General features: G+C 41.5%; 1 protein-coding gene across 2 annotated transcripts; it reads right to left on the bottom strand.

The window, feature by feature from the left end:
- Window positions 1–296: 296 nt before the first annotated feature.
- Window positions 297–18892, bottom strand: C2H21orf91 (chromosome 2 C21orf91 homolog). 2 transcript variants are annotated; one of them, XM_033052722.2, is made up of 5 exons: window positions 18844–18892; window positions 18344–18473; window positions 5566–6081; window positions 2298–2360; window positions 297–1308 (listed from the first exon to the last, which is right to left on the bottom strand). In XM_033052722.2, exons 2-5 carry the CDS (start codon window positions 18465–18467, stop codon window positions 1148–1150), a joined length of 864 nt encoding a protein of 287 aa, XP_032908613.1. In that variant the 5' UTR covers window positions 18468–18473; window positions 18844–18892; the 3' UTR covers window positions 297–1147. The 2 variants fall into 2 exon arrangements, with proteins under 2 accessions (XP_032908613.1, XP_032908615.1); XM_033052724.2 differs by lacking the exon at window positions 18844–18892 and adding an exon at window positions 18805–18828.
- Between the last annotated feature and the right edge of the window lie 959 nt (window positions 18893–19851).

The following is a 19851-nucleotide window of genomic DNA, read 5'->3' on the forward strand; positions in this document are numbered from 1 at the left end:
TAAAGTGCTAAAAGCACAAAGACTTTAAACTTTTTTTTAATGTGTGTGTCTGTATCTTCCACTCATCCCATCCTTCCCCAGATTTTTTCAGTGCAACTCAGCAACTTTCAGCTACTCAAACGCAGCCCTGCAGCATTTTTGGCAGACAATTAAGATTTCTTGTCATGGTAGACTGATATAAGTTTAAAAAATGCAAAGGCTGTTCTGATTTATAATGTATCATTACTATTTGCATTTCAGAATTCAAATACTTTATCAGTCTGATCCAGCTTTATAAAGAAATCATAACAAGGCACTGTAGTATTACAAATTTATTGAGTTTCGTCAAAGTAATTTTTCAGCATTGAAAATTTCACACATATAAAACAACTTCAACTTCTATGCATTAAAACCAAAGTATGGGTTCTTTTCTTAATTTAAAGCAAATGCTGTGCTTTTTTAAAACATCTCATGAACCAAATTCGTCAGTTATAAAGCTGATAAAAATAAGTGATACACCACTAGAGTTTTTTCTTTGACATGTGAAATTCATCTCTTTGGGAAACAATGCTTTTAAAAATTGTATCATGAAAGATACAGACCTGAAAAAGGATAAACAATCATACACAAGGCATAAACATTACACAGAGTAATTCAGACATTTTATAAAGAGATCTGGAAAAGTACCTAAAATAGTGATATTTATTTAGTATAAAACTTCAATAATAAAATATTGCTCATAATAAATAAGAAAACATGAGTTTCATTAATACTGTTCTCCCCTTAAAGCTCTCTTGGATGTAACAGGATCCGATCTGATCAAAAGTCAAATGTTTATTTTGTCCTCTGTATGAAGAAGGCAGGTTTACAGGCTTCAGGTCATTCTTTGCTAGAAACAATTTCATTATAAACAAAACACAGAATTGATTTCAAGGCTCATGCGTAGTTATGGGAAAAAAATAATAATCCCCAAATGTGAATAAACCTTATTACAGTAGATTTTAATACCCAAAATATTTGCCCTTTTTGTTAAGCCCAAAGTGGAATAATGAATACAAAGAGAAAGCTGCCCAAGTTTTCTCAAAAGTTTCTAAATATGGGTGCAGCTGTAATTGACGGTTATCAACGCTGTTAGGGACAGTTCTGGGGGGATGGAAGTTGTCTCCCTCTATATGGGGACGTTGGATTTCATCCCTGCTCTTCCCATCTGCAGACAGGGCAGTTTGGAGCAGTTCTTCAGCAGCTGCTCGATGGCGATGTGGCGCACGTTGAGCTCCGAGGCCAGGGAGTCCTTCTCCTGCACCTGCTGTGTCAGCTCCTCAAACACATCTGCAACAACAGCAGGGGAAGGGAAGCAGTGACAAACAGCACTGGGGAAAAGGCAGGGATCTTTAAATGGGACCGTGCAGAGGAACACTGCTTTTCCTGCTTCCAGCACAGCTTTGTATGCAGTGCAAACTGAGCAGCATCACTTTGTTTCCAATTATAGACAACCTGAGCCAAGGTGGATCAGTTCAGACCTCAAAACAAAGCTGACTCTGGCCTGTACCAGCAATGGCGTGGCAGCAGGACAGGGCAGAGATCATCCCCCTGTGCTGGGCACTGGTGAGGCCACAACTCAAATCCTGTGTTCAGTTTTGGGCCCCTCACAGCAAGGACATTGAGGGGCTGGATCATGTCCAGAGAAGGGCAGAGCTGGGGAAGGGTCTGGAGCACAAGTCAGAGAGCTCAGCCTGGAGAAAAGGAGGCTCAGGGGGGACCTTATAATTCTCTACCATTGCCTGACAGGAGGGTGGAGCCAGGTGGGGTCTAGCTCTTCTCTCAGGTAACAAGGATGAGAGGAAATGGCCTCAGATTGCACCAAGCAAAGTTAGATTGATACTAGGAAACACTTCTTCATGGAAAGGGTTGTCATGCACTGAAACAGGCTGCCCAGGCAAGTGGTGGAGTCACCATCCCTGGAGGGATTTAGCAGACATGGAGATGTGACATTTAGGAAGCACTTGGTTTTGTGAAGGACTCAGCAGTGCTGGGTTAATGGTTGCACTTGATGATCTTAAGGGTCATTTTCAGCCTTAACAATTCCATGGTTCTAGTCAAATTCTTAAATAGACTATTGTGCCAATTTGCAGCACCAAAGCAGATTACATAATGATAGCACCTAGAAATCTCTTTATATCACACATTTCCATGCAAAACAAGACTTCAGCTAGAAACTTAAGTGACAGATAGGCAATAAAAATTTCTTTTTGAAAACCAGACCTGTTTTTATGACAAGCACCACAAACCCAAAACAAAGAGTATTGAAAAATTCTCACCCTGGATTTGCTTGAGTAGTTTTTCATTAAGCTGCTTTAGCTCTCCTAGAGTCATTGTAGCCACTGCAACAATAAAATTTGTTATTACGACTACCAAAGTCACATAAGCATCCCTAAGCAGACCCCTATTTTCTCAAGATTTCTCCTGTTTGCATCCTACTAATCAACAGATCCATGGCAGTAAATCAGAGACAATAGTATTTATCATTCATTTGAGGAAAGCTTGAAAATTCTCTTTTTAATGTTGACACAGACAAGGATTTACTCTATTAGAAAACCCTCTCTTCAGTGTTAAAAAGGTGGAAAAATCAAGCTCTGAAAACAGTAGCATCCACAATCAGAACTGCTTGGCACATTTAAATACTATACCTCCTCTGACTGCAAAACATAATCTCCCCAGTGTAACCCATTAAAGCACATCTGCTTAATTGTGGGCAATTAAAAGGAGACAATTCTGAGGTGAGTCCTGCTATGTTTCCCAGCCTGCAAGAAGCAGCTTCCTGATAGAGTTTCCAGCATGTGGCTCCCTGTTTTGGTTATCAAGGTTTGTGCTTTATGCATACAGGAAAAACAAACAGTTTCCAGTGAGTGACAAATGTTTCAGTGACAGATGAGGAAGGGCAATCCTGGCTTGATATGAAGACCAGCATATAAAAACAGGTTTCCTTCTGTGCTCCTGGTGAGAGCTACAAGATCCTCTATCATCAAAAGCCCTTCTGTATCTCAGGTTGTGTGCATTGATCATCCTCACAGAAAATACACACTAATCCTCAGAGGGGGAAACTGTGACAGCATTCTTCACTGCCCTTGACCAACAGCAGGGCAGCACTGCTTCCCAGGATTCCCTCAACCCTGCAGTGGACACACAAGGTGCCATGCCTGCTGCTGAGATGCCCTTGTCACCACGGTGAAAAGAGACAATCTGAACACCACAGGGGGTACTAGGCACTGGTACAAGCTTAAAGACCTTGCAATTCCAAAATACTGTCTTTAAACTTCAGCAAAGCTGTTTCTGCTGCAGCTTAGTAATGCTCTCATTGCCTACTTGAGAGAAAAAATGATGCTGCAGCTTTTTTTCCCAGAGATTTCTCTGTGCAAAAGGTTTCTACATGGCAAATTTAAAGTCCAGAGTTCTGAAAAAGATGGGTTTTAGCTACCCACTGGATTATTTGATTATCCTAAGCCTTCCCTTTCAAAATTTCTCACAGCTGGCAGTTGTGGGATGTTAAATTGCTGACAGTACTGCCAAACCAAAGAAGCTGGCAATAGCTAAGACTTGGTACTCAAGACATAATCCCAGTTAAGAATAAAATAGATTCATCTTTCTCCTCCATCAGCCAGGTAAAATGGTGCTGCTTCCTACCCTCAGCTATCAATAAACCTGAAAAGTCCCTTCTCACACCTTACCATCCTTTAAGCACCATGAAAACCCTGACCAAATTGAATATAGTAATTAATAGCTAAAAATGTCAAGATTTTCCCCCCTTTTATACTCAGTGTTAGGATGTTACTCCCCCATTCTTCAGTATTTTCATTAACATTCTGTCATCTGGCAGACAGGCTGGTTCACACATTTCATGTGAGTGTTTTGGGACAGAACTGTTTCATGGCCCATTATTCTGATACAGAAGCGAAAGGGAGCACTGAATTTAAATGGTAAAATAATATTCTATCCACATCTGAGGTAAATTCTGAAGAAATACTGGTCAAGCTACTTACAGTTCCATTAATACTTTTTCTCAGTAGACAGCTATGCTATTAAGAGTGAAAGTATTGCAGTAAGAAGGTATCTAATTCTGGCAGTCTAAGTTTTCATCTAACATACGAACTGTGTAATCATAGAACCTCCAAATGAATGCCTTTTAAAGATAAATATTGCAAAACACAAGCAAAAACGCCTCAAAGTTGCATTATGTAGGCATAACAGAAAAAAAAGCTGTTATTGTGCTCAATACAGATTAATGTTTCCATCCCAAAATCAAAGATTTGAGATAAATTCCAAGTCAGTAACTTTGGTTAGACAACCCCATAAACCAGGTCAAGCTTCCCTAATTCTTCTGTTATATGCTGTCCTGATTTATGTAATCCCTGTTTATGACTCCAGCAGACAGGTGGTCAAACAGTCTAGTATATCAGTTTTGATTTATGGCTTTAAGGCTACTAATTCACTACAAATGCAACATGACACATCATGCAGCAGTTAAGTAAAATCCCTTCATAAAGAATGAGAAATGACTCAGCTTCGCAAGGACAGAGTTGTCAGTTTGTTAAAAAAAAATGGGAAGCTAAAGAAGCCAATTCCAACTTTTTACAGTACCTCTTACTCTTCTGATATTCTGATTCCATTATTACCTTGTTTTTCATCAGCTGTTTTTCCCTGGAATACTTTATCAGTACTTATGTTTTCTTTCTCAGGTATTTTGAAGTTCAGAAACTCTCTCTAATTACTTTCCTCATCTACAAAAGTAAAAGTGGACATAGACCAATTCAGGACCAAGTACTGCCTAAAAAGGAGGATGGTAACAGCACATACCTCTAGGAATCTATCCATAACACATTTTATGCAGCCTGATTCCAGAGACACTAGAATATCCTAGATTTTTCTAAGGATTTCTTCTAGTGATCTTCTTAAACAACAAGAAAAGTAATTTTCTGTTATTTTCACTACCACCACACTTATCAGAAGACAGATCAGGCCTTCTGCTACAGCCTTTAAGAGGACATGGAGGCTGAAGGGTCTTCCTATTTTCTTATGCTCAACAAACACAGAGAAAAAACAAATCCAGTAAAATGCACAAGGAAAGTCTGCTGCTATTAAGATTACTTCACAAGTTTGCTCTGCTGCATGACCTCTGATTTCCCCAGCTGCTTAGTGCAGGTCTCTGTAAAATGTAACTCAGGGCACTGTGCAAGTTCAATAAGGGAGAGATTGGCAGGAGCTGAGTAACCTCCACCTCCACAGGCAGAGCTGTGCAACTCCCAGGAATGACATATTGAAATTACTTTTTTTGCATAAATTAGACATGTCCTGTGTCACACTGGGCTATAGCTAAGAGTAAAATTAAAAAAAAAAACCAAAACCCGAAACCCAAAAAAGCCCAGCCAAACCACCCCATTTGTTCAGCCAGGTAGCTCTTTTTTCCCCACAGATTTTACATGCTGGACTTCAGGATGAGAACTAATGCCCTGTAGAGACATGAAGTGGTCAACAGGTATTTGAAAGAATGCCTTTGCTTGCTAGGCTGAGTGTAAATGGATGCATACTCACGTTCCTCCCTGCTGTGCTGAGGATGTCTCCTATGAACACTGGCAAGTGAATCACCTTCAGCTTTTTCAGCTTTCGGGACTTGGCTGCGGTTGGACCACAAAACGCTGCTGCAGCAGAAGGTAGCACCGAGTCTGAAATCAGGGGATTCTCTTGGTTCCAGCAGAGCCTGTGAGCAGCTTGAGATGCCTCCAGATTTCCCATCTATCCATTTTTCAGAGTATCTAGGTACTGGGGAGTCAAATTGTGGGAGTAATTTTCTGTCAGTCTGATGTCTGAAGCTAAAAAGCTGGTGTTGGGTTGGTTTTGAGCTTTCAGAATCAGAGTCTAAATCCTTGTTTTGTGCATATTGTATGATCCAGTTAATTTTTTTGCTCAAGATATTTTTTACTTCTGCATAAGTACTTTTAGAGAGCTTTGATCGTGGACAGTCCTGATTTGCTATTAAGTGGAATTTTTCAAAGCAGTCTCTGTGCCCCCTTAAGGATCTCGTATGTAGAAGATCTGACTTTGGTACTCCTGTAAAGACACAACAGAAAGAAGTTCACTTACTGCTAATTTTTTAAAATCTTTACTCACAAACAATCAAGAAAACAAAAACTTTAGTGATGCCTTCCTACTAATAGTTATCACTGAAGCAAACCAGGGTACCTCACAGTCCAAAATTTGTGAAGTTTCCCTCAGGCTTGAGTCCTTTGCACACCATAACCTCCAGAGCAGGATTTCAGTGTGTGCCTCTTGCATGGTGACAGAGAAGAAGTAAACTGACAACTCCACACATGCTGCATCACCCCTACACACAAGTGAATAAGCTGCAGAATTAAAATAAACCCAACTGTGTATCAGCAAGTTCTATAGAATGATCCTGAAGAGCATTTTGACAGCACTCATACAAGCTCCCATCTTCTATGCATAAAGTTATGAGCCATCTGCTCAAATACTGCAGGGTGCAGGTTTGTCTCATTCAAGTGGTCAAACAGAACTCAGATTTCAGTCACAGTTTATTATTTTGCACTGGTTCAAGCCTGCAGCCTAGCTAGGGAAGCAAGCTCTAATACTGTCAATGTTTGCCAACATTAAATGTCCTGAAATTCATGGAAGGTGTGCTGGTTTTGGCTGGATAGAGTTCATTTTTATCACAGGGTAATTTGGAGCTGGTGTTTTAGATTTGTGCTGCAATGTTCTCTTTATCACTGAGCAGGGCTTACTCACAGTCAAGGTCCTTTCTGCAGCCCAACAGTGAGTGGGCTGGGGGCGTGCAAGGAGTTGGAAAGGACCTGGAACAGCTGATCCCAACTGACCCAAGGGATATTCCACACCATATGGCATCATGCTCAGTGCATAAAGCTGGGAAAAGAAGGTGGAAGGGAGGAATGTTTGGAGTGATGGTGTTTGTCATCCCAAGTCACATGTTATGCATGACAGAGCCCTGCTCCCCTGGGAATGGCTGAACACCTGCCCAGCCATGGGAAGCAGAGAATGAATTCCTTATTTTGCTTTGCTTGTATGGGCAGCCTTTGCTCTCCCTTTGAAACTGTCTTTGTATCAACCCACAAGCTGAAATTCTCTCCCCATCCCACTGGGGTTAAACCATGACATCACACAAGATGGATGTTTATTCTCCTCTTTGCTCATCCTTCCCAAATACTGTTCAAATAGCTACAGCAGGTAACTTAAACAACTAAGTAACTGCTAGTGATTGACAGGTTAAAAAAGAACACAATCTGTGAAGATCTGCAGTTGGTGAGTGAACACAGATGGTATGAGAAATGACTATTCCAGAAAGTTAATAGTGCCCCAGTATAAAATTACTCTCTGCAAATTCAGTGGATATTTATTTTTCTTCAGATTCACCTACACAGTAGATTCAGAATCCAAGTCCAGAGTAATGAACAGTTTATCATTTATCTCAGTACCCCATATACTACTTGGGAGGTTCCCAATACAATGAAAACCAATTCTGTCTAACAAGTTTGTCACTGCAAATAACAATAATACACCTGGGAACTTGAAAGTGCTTAATGTCAAAGTATCAACACCAACAAACAATGTAACTGGATCTCTGAATCTAGGCAACATGAACCAACTTGCAGCCACGGTATCTTTTTGCCATTTAAAAGAAAAACCATGAAATGCGATATCTGGTAACAGAGACATTTACAGATGGTTACAAGAAGCTACATGTTATAACAAGTCTCAGTTCTATCTGATTTACTCCTTTAATTCTTGTGGTAAAGTGCAATCTCCCCACCCCAACGATTAACAAATGATACAATGTTTTTTTTTTAAGTTACTGAATGCCACAAAATGCCACTCTTCTCTCAAAACTAATCTGAAAAGGTAAAACTTTTAACATGAAACTGTGAGAACAAATCCAAGCATTTAATTTTGATTATCTAACTTGCTGGTAACTGCTGTTTGAAGTTGGGCAGTTCAAACAGCAAGAGTAACCATTATAAATTGTTGATCTTCCACTCTTTGGGCAGCACTGAAACTTAAGCGCATTATTTTCTGGCTATGTTTCTGAGAGTGCACACAATTTATGGGGCAAAATGTCTAAAACACTGGAAAATAAAAGAAAACAGCAGTGGAATTAATTTTATTCTTAGCAGCAGGGGAAAAAAAGGTAAAGTCATGAAAACAAATGTTCCTTCTGTTTATGAGGTAACTATTAGAAGAAACAAAACTCACATACTAACCAGGGGCACCTTTTAAGAAGGAAATTCTGGAGTAAAGTACACTCTGTGCCCCCTTTCAGTGGGCAGTCAAGATTCTCACTCCACACCTCAAAACACTTTTCAACCTCTTCAGCAAACAGATATTCACCAACTTTTCTTAAGATCTGCATAATCTGTTGCCTGCTTGCAATGCTATTTTACCTCTCCATCTTTACAACTTAAAAAACCCCAACAAACATTTCTATTGAAAACAAGAAAGACAAGTCATTTGTTTTCATGACTTATCAGCACCATTTAATAGAGCTGCTTAACTCAAGCAGCATGATGGAAACCTTAAATCTTCGAGCTATCAAGGGAAAGCAAATTGTCCAGTGAAATTATAAGGTAAATATATTCATAACTACAAACCCTAGAAAACCAAAGTGATTTGTTCAATGCTATTTGCTTTACCCAAGTGATTCTTCAACATTCTACTTTGCTGCTGCTCATAGTGCTTTCTTCTACTTACAGAAAACAATCAATGGGCTGAAAAACACACTTTGTACAATCCTCCATACAATAATGCTCAGGAACCCACCTAACAAACACACCCACACAACAAATGACAGAATACTGATGGTCTCATTTAAAAAAAGAAATTCCTTTGAGGCTGCTTCATTATTTCAATGAGTAAATGTTACTTGTCCAGTAGGAGAGGAGCATGAGACCACACAAAATAGCCAACAACACAAATTTTTACACATAAAAAGAAAAAGTGTAGCATGACTTCATGAAGCCCCCAACTGAATTATGTCCTGAATTAGTCTTAAGCTCAAGGTTATTCAAGTCTTTCCTTCTGATGAATTTATCTTTTAAGAGTTTTGAACATTGCCAACTCCCCTGTTCTAGGGGCATGCTGCTCAAAGGGATCTGTTTTATCTGAACTCAGTAACAGTGCCCGAAATGAGCAATTATTACTGAAGAAAAAAACATGCTACTTCAAGAGTTTAAGCTTTGCTATTTATATGCCACACACTGGCCACAATGACACTATTTCTAAGCCCAGGGCAGGTTATTGCGAAACATTTCCAGTATACAAGATCAGAAATTCCATCCTACCCCTTCTCTTACTCTACTGAAAAACCTCAAAAGGGGTCCTATCTAAAGAACCTAGAATAAAGTAAGGAACTGAAAATGTGCAAACAAAACCACTTTCATAGAGAACTGCTAACAGACCTGCTTCAGCTTAACTGGCTTGGATTTTCACAGTAACAATCACACAAAACTGAAACAACCATCAATCTCTCTTTTGTCCTAAGGTGACAATTAGTCTTTTCCTATGCAGAGAACATTAGCCATAACCTTCTGGAAGAGCTGAGCAGGGACAGCAGCTGCTGTGCCAGCACAAACTAGCAATCACACACCAGAATTACAGCAAGTAAGGGTATGGCTCTTTGGAACAATTTCCTCTGTTGTGGGCAATACCGTCAGCTTTATGAGGCAGAAAAGATGTCCATTTCTTTTTGGGAAGACTTCATACTACACTCAGATTACTTCATGTTTTCCCCTTCATCACAACTGCAGAAAAAGCTACAATCTGGTGAGCTGGCATGGACCAAGTGATATATAAAGATGATGCAGTTTTATTGCTTTATTCAACAGGAGATGAATAAAGCATGGCAAGATTTCTGTACAAAACCAGAAGCAATACTGCAGTTTTGATAAACAGCTATTGTAAGTTCTGGGGTCTTTCACAGGGTTTCAGTTCCATCTCCACATTTCTGTCTGCCAATATCAATCTGAATCTTTCTACTTTTTGTCTGGTTCTTCAAGTCTGCAATCATAAAACCAACAACTTCTTTTCCCTCTCACATTTGCAGGTGTGTGTGCACTTGCCTCTCGTCTTACTTTCCAAGAACAGGATTGCAGACTATATCCAAGAATGTCCTAGGCTTTATATTTATTTTTTCAGAGAAGGGAAAAAAAACCTTCAAAAAGGAAAAAAAAAATCCTACAAAATTCACTAATATCTGGATCACAGCTCACAAACTTAAGACAGCACCGAGGCTATTAGGAAATTAGCTCATGCCAGAGATCATTCTTCAAGTGCACATGATCCACGGGCTGATGCCAAACCTCCAGACAAATCATGAAACAAAGCAAGTGCTTACATTCCATTATTTGTTTCTGATTCTAGTAACTCATTTTTCCTAGATGAAATAGGAATGTATCACTTCACTCAACAATATTGTCTTATATTGACTTGAGGAACCAGACTTCCTACCTAAGTGCCTAATGTTAAGGCAAAAAAAACCTCAACCCAAACCCTGACTATTTCAATTTCTAAGCTATGCAAGGCAGGCAGACAACATGACTCCTAATCCACTCCTACAAAGTAATTTTCTAAATGCATGACTAGCTACACATTTTTGTAACTTCTATTTATTCATAACTGTAAAGTAGCTGAGAGCAGAGAGAATATTCACCAGATAACCAGGTGAACAATCACATCTCAACACATTTTGAGGTATTTGTACTTTAAAATAAATGAGTTTCCAACATATTAAAGTTTTTGGCTTTCTGCTTTTTGGGTGGGTTTTTTTTTTGAGGGTAATAAACCTACAAAGATTTTATTTCTGCCTTTGCAACTGATTCCCTGAGAACTATGTACAACTCTTTTTCATTATAAAGACATAGAACTAAATTGAAATGTTTGCTCATGTTTATATAAAGCTGGCTAGAATGGTTGTCTTATTTGGAGATTATAATAGTGATCAACAAGTCCAATGCAAAAGGAATGTTCTTGAATACCAAGATTATTCCACATCCCTTCACAAATGTTTCCATAGAAAAAAAAAAAAAAATCAGTGATCATCAGCCTGCTTGTTTATCTTCAACAGTAGGTTTTTGTTCATTTGTTTGCTATTCTCTTAAAAACAACCAACCAACCAAACTTCTTATTTGGTCTTTCAGACCCATCATTGAAATAACATTAAAGAAAGTCTGCATTCCCTTCCTGGCAATTTCTAACGTAATGCTGTAAACTAATTGGTTTTTTGCAATGGTGAAGAGCAGCTGAAGTGGAAAATCCTCCCTGAATCTAAGATGAACTAAAATTAACAGGAATACTTGTAGACACTTGAATAGTCAATGATAAGTTTGTGCTATGCCATTAGTTACTCAAAGCCCCTTTAAAGAATTTACAAATACTTATGGGTAAAATTCACACCCGACTCCAGTTTGAGTTAGCTGTGGAGAGTTAGCCAGTGAAGAAATGCTTCTCAGGCACAATTCACCTCATCTGAATCAGTGAGCTCCAGAGAGATTTGTGACAGACACCTCTGCTTTTCTCCTTTAATGCTAGAGTGAGCAAGAGCCCTTGCCCATGGCTGCCCACTTTCAGAGTCCTGGTTTTCATCGTGTGTTCTGAGATGTTCCAGCTGCTGCTCCCCTCAGCTGTGCACCTCAGGAGCACTCCGTAAACAGGGATGTTCAGCCAGCTCCTGGAGCAGCTCCCAGACATCTGTGAGTGTCCACTAGGAACACTGAGATCAGATGAGCTCCATGTGCTTTACCTTGTGTGCAGGGCCAAGACCTGCAGCAGACAGAAAGGCTTCACAAGACATTAAATCTTCATGTCTATCTATTTTAAGACACTGCTGCATAGACTGTTTACCAAGAGTGCTGAAAGAGGTGGGGGTTCCCAGAAAAGCAGATCCCAAGACCTGTTCAAAATGCTTGAAACAAAAGCAGCCCATGATAACCTAGGATAAAAAGTTATCCACACGTCTAAGTGACAAAAACCTGATATTCCTCAGCCGTACAATTCTACCAACACTGAAAAGCAGGATCATTAGAGATGTGTATCTCCAGTCCATCTGCCTGACAAGATGTAAAGCCAACTGCTATTTTTAAGCATTTACATGCAATTTCAGTTGAGTGTTAAATTTTATGATTTATTAGACTGGCTAGAAGGAAAATGCCAGCGCCATTCATTAACTTCTAAAACCAGACACTTTGTAAAGACTAGACATTATCTTGTTCATAAATTAAAGTTCTCTCCTTGCTTTCATATGATAATGCCAGTACTTTCCATACATCAAGTGTGCACACAAATCACCTCCCACTTCATTTCTATCAGCTCATTTGTATTTTAGCACAGAGCAAAGATATCAGACAGAACAGAGATCCAGCTGGCCCCTTACATATATTTTCAAAAATCACATTCCTTATAAACTATTTTACTAAGAAGACTTTGCTACTGTATAAACAAAGCAATGCATTCTGATGAAAATTTCACTACAGAAAATATTATGCCACATACTTTGTAAGAAAAATCAGTTAAATAGACCTAGCAGAGAATGGAAGTCATAAACTGGTATCTCTGTAGTCTTGATGATGTCAGGTAATAGAAATACTCAATTATCTTGTTTGCATGGACAAATTTCCCAAATTTACACATTAAGAATGCAAAAATGTACTTATTGAACCAGCTCCACAGCTTAACAGTACCCAGTGGTACTCGTACATAGCATCTCCAATCATGTTCACACTTGAATTTGTAGTTAAGAGCTTTAGTGGAAGCAGCAACTAATTCCACATGTCCATTCAAGTTTGCAGAAATGAGTCATACCCCTGGTCTGCAAATGCTACCTTGAAACAAGTTCTCATCTGCCTAGTCTAAAGGGCAACGATGGAAATTTTTAGCTTTTATTGCCAGAATAATCTATTTTATTGCTTATCATTTCATTAACACTGGAAAAATAAAGATGTGAAGTATTTTGGATCAGAATTAAATCAAGCAGAGATTGACTTATTTCAACTATACCTTACAACACATTTTATTTCAGTGAGATATTCTAGATATTCTTCTGTAGGGTGTAAAAAGGAAAAAAAAAAACTGAAATTTGAGTGCTTACAGTTTGCAACAACTAAACCCACCCCCTCTTTTTTTTTTTTTTTTTTTTAAATGAACACAGAATGAGGATATTATAGAAGATTTTATAGACCTTAACAGGAAAAAAGCTATGTGGTAAGACAGACTTATTTATAACATCCTTGTCTCAGCCTGGAGACTGAGATGCACTAACCTGATGCAGAAATTGCCTCAAAAGCTGAGTCTATCAGCACTTTAAAGGACCATGGAAACCTAACTACTTCAAAATAAATCAGGGGAATGGATGCCCAGGACTTACACTGTCTCTTACATTACAGGACCTGGGATGGAAACTGTCACTTGCTATTCAGCTCTAAACAGAAATGGAAGTGAGCCAGTTTGTTTGTCAGCCAACATTCTCCAAGATGTTATTGTAGTTAGCAGCACTGGACAAGCAAAAGAGTTAAAAAATCATCTCAAACAATCACATTTTCCACTTCTATTACCGTTTGTCTCCTTCACAACCCTTGAATGTGAGGAAACACAGGTTTTTAAATAATTCTGCATTAAAAATACCAGTATAAGCCCAGTTAAAGACAGATACACTATGTAAAGTAATGTAAAGGTAAGTAATAATTATTATAGACTTCCAAGCTTGATGTTAAACAAAAACATTCAAGTATTAAGATCTTGAAGTTGGGATTTCCATAGGTATCCAGAGGATCCCAGGACACAGTTGCTGTCTGTAATGCCCTCCCCATGGGAAGAAACCTGAACCTCTAAGTAGCACCACAGGCAGGACCCTCTGGCTGCTGCTGTGTGAGAGGTGAGACAGTCACACAGAGCCACAGACTGGTTTGGGTTGGAAGGGACCTTAAAGATCATCTCATTCCAACCCCCCACCACGGATAGGGACACCTTCCACTACACCAGGTTGTTCAGAGCCCCACCTCTCCTGTCCTTAAAACACTTCAAGGGATGGAGCATCCACAACTTGGAAATGCTACAATTGGAGCTTCAAAACACCATGTTCAGGCAGAGGATTTTGTTGTGTGGATACATACATTTACAGACAGTTTTTATACATACACAAGCTTGTATTTTTGAGTTTTCATGCATTTCTCCCCACCCTTGAGGTATCACTGGAGATTTGTAATTAGTACTGCATCTCTGCTAGCAGAGTTCAGTTCATCATTCTCTCATATTCTAATGAAATTAAAAAGAAGAACTTTGCTTCAACTAAAACACAACACGTCATTTCCTGGCTTATGTAAACCAGTCACATATGAATTTAAAACATTTCCTGTTTCAATCCACTGATTACTACTGTGACACCTACTCAGGAAAGCAAACAATGCACCATCTCTGATGTTTGCTTCATCTGCATAAGACAAACAAAAGTCAACATCAAACTCCAGCAAATCCTCCCCACCAGGATATTCTAAACCCCATGTAGAACTTGAAAAACACTTTCCACAATCAGCTGAATTTTCAAAATGTTTAGTATTTCACATGTAAGTACTTTGCATATTTTAAACTTTGAGAAACACATTAATATTCTGTTGTGTTGTATCATCTGACTATGAACCTTCAGATATAAAAGCTAGTTTGGCAACAGAAGTATTTATGTGTAGCTCAGTCCACTCAGCTTCTCCGAGTGTGAATCCTCAAACTAAGTGAGCCGGATGAGCCAGTGAAACAAGAAAAAGACACTGCCCTTCCCAGAGACAAGACTGCTCCCACCACTTTTAGACTAAGGACCAGACTACTAAATTCTCCTGAGCACGTTGCTCTTTCCTTTTTCAAGAAAGACTGTTGACATTTAACAGGGTTAAGTTTAAACCTGCATATTGGCTTTAGCTATTCCAACACCCACATCCTCTTTCCTTCTTGCCTTGCTACCACTCTTTCAGCCAGCTTCAGAGAAATAGATCCTATAATCCATATGTATCGCTCCTGAATGAATTCTGGGACAGACACCACAGTTGATCTCCCAGTTACACTCAAACCAGCAGTTTCTGAGAATTAACTGGATTTAATGAGAAGTATAGTCACAGTCTAGGCAAAGATATAATTTTATTTCACTAAAATACTAAAAATCTACTTTAAAAAAAATCAGGATGGAGACCTGATATCTGATAAAAACCAAAGGTTTTATGACACAGTAAGTGACCTCTGTATTCAGAAATTCAACAGTTATTTAATCAAGACAGATCACAGATTAAGCTTTCTGTGAAGCAATATTCTCTATTAAGGACTATAAGGGAAACTCAATTTTCTCCCCCAGTTATGTAATGTTACCAAGACACTGTCCAAACATAACAAAGGTTACAAATAAACACTCCAGTGTCAGGAAAGCAAGGGCTGAGCCATGTCACAACACTAATCCAGAACTGAGTCATTATCAGAGATGGGGACGGTCTCCAAGTCCCCTATTTCTAATTCCTCCTCTTATTGACCCAAGCCAATCAACAACATCACCATTGAGACACAGGCAAACCTGTACAGCTGCCAGGAGATGCAAAGATTCACCATCACTAGATCACACTGTCATTAAGTGCAGCTAAGTAAATTATATTTCTGTAGTATTTTGTCCATAGATACTTGAGAAAGTGTGCTTGAAGTACGCATCAGTTCCCAGAACATGGATTTGCCATGACCAGGTTTAAGCAGTCAGATGCTGCTGGCATGAGGGGAAACAGAATTATCCTCATCAGTTTTATTAAAGCATTGTAATATGACACCCTGCTAAAAAAAGAAACCTGGGAAGCCTACTGTTAGAATTTCATACCTAGACTCACAAATCAAAATTATTTAGGTCAGAAAAGACCTTTAAGCCCAACTGCAAACCTGCAATTGCCAAGCCCACTGCTTGCCCTTGCACATCCATCTGTAATGTTCCTTTCCATCCTGACCCAGCTCCTGGTGCAGACTGCACGGTCAGGAAAGATGGAAGAGGTGCCATACATTCCAATTAAGTCAGACAGCACTTAACACATGGAAGTTAACAGGGTGCTGCAAACAGTGGGAGTACTCAAGCATCCTGCAAGATGCTGAGCTGTGACTAATAGCCTGCCTGCTCTCCAACAGCAGCTATTTCCTGCTCCTCCGAGGGAGCAGTTCCACATGCACATCAACACCAAAAATGAGCAAGCCTGTCTTAGCTGTTGCATGAATATCTTTTTAGAATTGCCTAGTTCACATCCTGAAATAAGATATGTATGGGTTTTAATTGCTGACAGTTTTAAATATGATGCTAAATAAAAAGACAAACTATCAGCGAGATCGACACTCATTTGTAAGTGTGGGATAACACATCTACAAGAGTTGATGCAACTTGCAGCTGATTCTGTTCAACAAGTTTTAATGCATCTGAACTCCATTAAAACATAACCAGGAGGTCTGTACAGAACATCCAGTATAACACTGTGCTTTAGTGAATTACCCAATTCATGCTGTACCCAGGGCTGCCAAAAGACTTATTTTAGATGCATAAAAATCAGTCTTTGTCACAAAAAAATGTGACAAGAATGTAGAGCTATGTCAAAAGTAGGAACAGGGTGACCATAGGTATGGTAAAGAGCTGACTCATGCTAAAAAAGCCTTCAGCTAAAAGCCTGATTATGACTCTACATTAAAAGTCACTGGCACAGCCTCTGGCACCTTTAAGCCTTCCCTCCCTATGGGGGGATAACAGTACCTCTTTTCAAAGTGGCACACAAAAGACAGACTATCAGAAATTGAGGCATTTTGATGCTAACATGATCAAAGATATGTATACTTTTATTATGCAAAATAAAAGAATTGCAATGGCCCCTGTAACTTCAGGGGAGCTTTTATCACTGTGCTATTCCAAGCAGCCTCCTTCTAAAATTAACTGGAAATGCAGAAGATTATGCAAAGCTTTGCACAGATTAAGTCTTTCCTACTATCAAGGCTATTTAGAGCAAAAATTCCCAAACCTATTCCACTTAAAACATACCATCACTTTGTAAAGTCACAGCCATAACAAGCAGCTTTGACAAATCCACAGCTTATCTCAAACAACAGAGCACAGGAACCATCCAACAATTTTTAATGTGTTCTATCACTTTCAACACTTCCAAAACAAAACTAGATTAGTAATGTAATGGAAGTACTTAATTCTCATTGTGTCGGAATGTTTTTAAAGTCTAGAGAGAGAAACATCCTCTCTCCATATTGGGAAGTCTAAACCTAACATCCTAAAGCAATAAGGAAACTCCAACAGACTGACACATTGTCTTAGGTTAGACAATTGCTCTTGAGCTTTAACAAAAAGTGCAAGTACACAGGCATGTGTCTTCTAAACAAAAGCAAAAAACATGGCAATTACTACTGAAGTATCAAAGTATTGTTCAGATTAAAATACACTGCCTCGACTAGCAACAAAAGTCTACTACCTGTTATCAAGAAACGACAACAGAAATGATGGGACATAACACAGTTGAGATCTTCACATTCAATTGCCTCACAGCAACACTAATTACTCTGGGTAGTCGTATCTACATAAAATTGGCGAAGACCGCTCTGTGTAAGTGGAAGAAGTTACTTTGTTGTTCCAGAGCCAAGCAATTTGACTTAAAAAAAACCTGACAAAGATAATCTACTCCTCATTCATGAATGAAGAAAAGCAACAAGATGGGGAAATGCTTTACTAAAACAGGTTTAAAAATTTAAAAATACTATTCTGAAGGCCAAAATGGTTTTACAAGATTAGTCTTTTAAAAGATGGCCAAAATTCCTACTTTGCAATTTGCAGACTTTAGGAAGCTTTGATAATGAACCCTGTTTTATCGTATTACACATACCAACATTTGATGACAACAAAAAGAAATAACCCCCTGAGCAAATCTAGTGAAAACAAAGTGATCTGCTTCCAAAAACCCCGAATATCATGCTATAAAATTTGCAATTTAAGCTCGCTTTATACATAGGTGCCCTCTAATTATTGAGCAAACCCTCTGAATAAAGGCAGAATGCGATTCAGATCCCGAGCTCAACATCAGCGATCCAGTGCCAGGAGATGGAATAAACACCAGAGCATTTCAGAGGCTCTGGAAAGGGGGGGATCACCTTCATGTCTAGAGGAGCAGCACCCACCTTTGCGGGAAACGAGCTAGAAAACAAACTGGTTTAAAACTTTCTACACAGGCGTTTCCAGAGCCGCGAGCGGATGGAATCTGTCGGAGGAGCCGGCTGTGCTTGCAGCTCCTGCCCCCAGCCTTACCTTCGATGTTCAGTTCGAAACAGACGTGGCAGAAGGAGAGCGTTTCCTTCTCGGTGCCCAGCTTGCAGACGCTGCAGATGTTGTCATCGTCCAGGTCGATGCTGACGAACTGCTCCTCGTTCATCGTGCCCTGCGAGGGGACGAGGCCGGCGGGCTCGGAGCGGGAGCGCCGGGCCGCAGCTCCGCGCCCGCCGCGGGGAGGGCGGGGGCGGAACGGGGGCGGGAGCGTCCCGCCAAAGTTTTCCCTTCACAGAAACTGAGGCCAGGCCGCACAGCGGGGCCGGCACCGACCGAGACTCCCCTTTCCCCCGCCCCAAGGCTGCCCCGTCCCGTCCCGTCCCGCTGCCCAGCAACTCCATCACCAGCTCCATCATCGCTGCCCCCTCCGCCAAACCCTCCCCAGCGCGCACGCCCCACCACCGCCCGCACCGCGATATGCCCGGCTCTGCCCTATCCCCTACCGCCAATCCTGCCCCGATCCCGGCCCCAGCCCCGCTCACCGTCCCCCGCCCCGGCCGCGCTCCGCTTTGTCCGCCCGCCCGCGCCGCCACCGCCGGAGCTCTCGGCGCCGGGCACCGCCCTCCGCTTCCGGCCGCCACCACGGCCCGGCGGCACGGGGGGCACCGCGGCGCTCGGGCCGCGCCCCGCCGCGCCGGGGAACCCGAGATCGCCTCGGAGATGGGCAGCGGAGCGGGAGGAGCGAGGAGCTCCGCTTTTCCCGGCCCTCCGAGCGGACAGGGCGGCGGAGAGCGGCCGCGCTTCCCCCCCGCGGCACTTGGTCTGCGCCGTGTGGGGAGGGCGGGCGCGCGCGGGCGGTGTCGCGGCGCTGCCCCTGTCGCGGCTGGGCTCCTGTCGGGAATGGGCTCCTGTGGCGGCTGGGCTCCTGTCGGGGCCCCTGTCGGGGCTGGGCTCCTGTCGCGGCTGGGCTCCTGTCGCGGCTGGGCTCCTGTCGGGAATGGGCCCCTGTCGCGGCTGGGCCCCTGTCGCGGCTGGGCCCCTGTCACGGCTGGGCTCCTGTCACGGCTGGGCTCCTGTCGGGGCTCCTGTCGGGGTTGGGCTCCTGTCGCGGCTGGGCCCCTGTCACGGCTGGGCTCCCGTCGGGGCCCCTCTTGCGGTTGGGCCCCTGTCGCGGCTCCTGTCGCGGCTCCTGTCGCGACTGGCGCTGCCCGGCGTGGTTCACCCCGAGCGCGTTAACACCTGGTGATGCTGAGCGCGCCCGGCATCCGGGGCGATTAGGTTTTGTTAGAGGTCGTGGCTAAAAAAAAAAAAAAATACACAGTGATGGGATATCGATTCCCCTCAGGAGCCGATATTAAAACCCGAAGATGAAGCCACAGCGGTCACAGAACCACAGGTTGTGGGTCGGGTTGGACGTGGATCGTCTTGGTGGCAGCTCCCTGCCCTAGCAGGCTCATCCCAGGGCACACAACACAGGATTGCATCCAGACCGCTCTGGAATACCCCAGTCAGGGACACTCCATACCCGCTCTGGTTCCAGCATGTGTTCA

This window comes from Catharus ustulatus, chromosome 2, assembly GCF_009819885.2.
Source record: "Catharus ustulatus isolate bCatUst1 chromosome 2, bCatUst1.pri.v2, whole genome shotgun sequence".
NCBI lineage: Eukaryota > Metazoa > Chordata > Aves > Passeriformes > Turdidae > Catharus > Catharus ustulatus.

Bases quoted from the DNA above. Each gene is read 5' to 3' on its own strand.
- C2H21orf91 (XM_033052722.2), bottom strand. From the start codon at position 18,467: ATGAACGAGGAGCAGTTCGTCAGCATCGACCTGGACGATGACAACATC. The intron at 2,361-5,565 runs GTGAGTATGCAT...TTATTGTTGCAG, and splicing joins TCAGCACAGCAGGGAGGAAC to TGGCTACAATGACTCTAGGA. The intron at 1,309-2,297 runs GTGAGAATTTTT...CTGTTGTTGCAG, and splicing joins ACTACTCAAGCAAATCCAGG to ATGTGTTTGAGGAGCTGACA.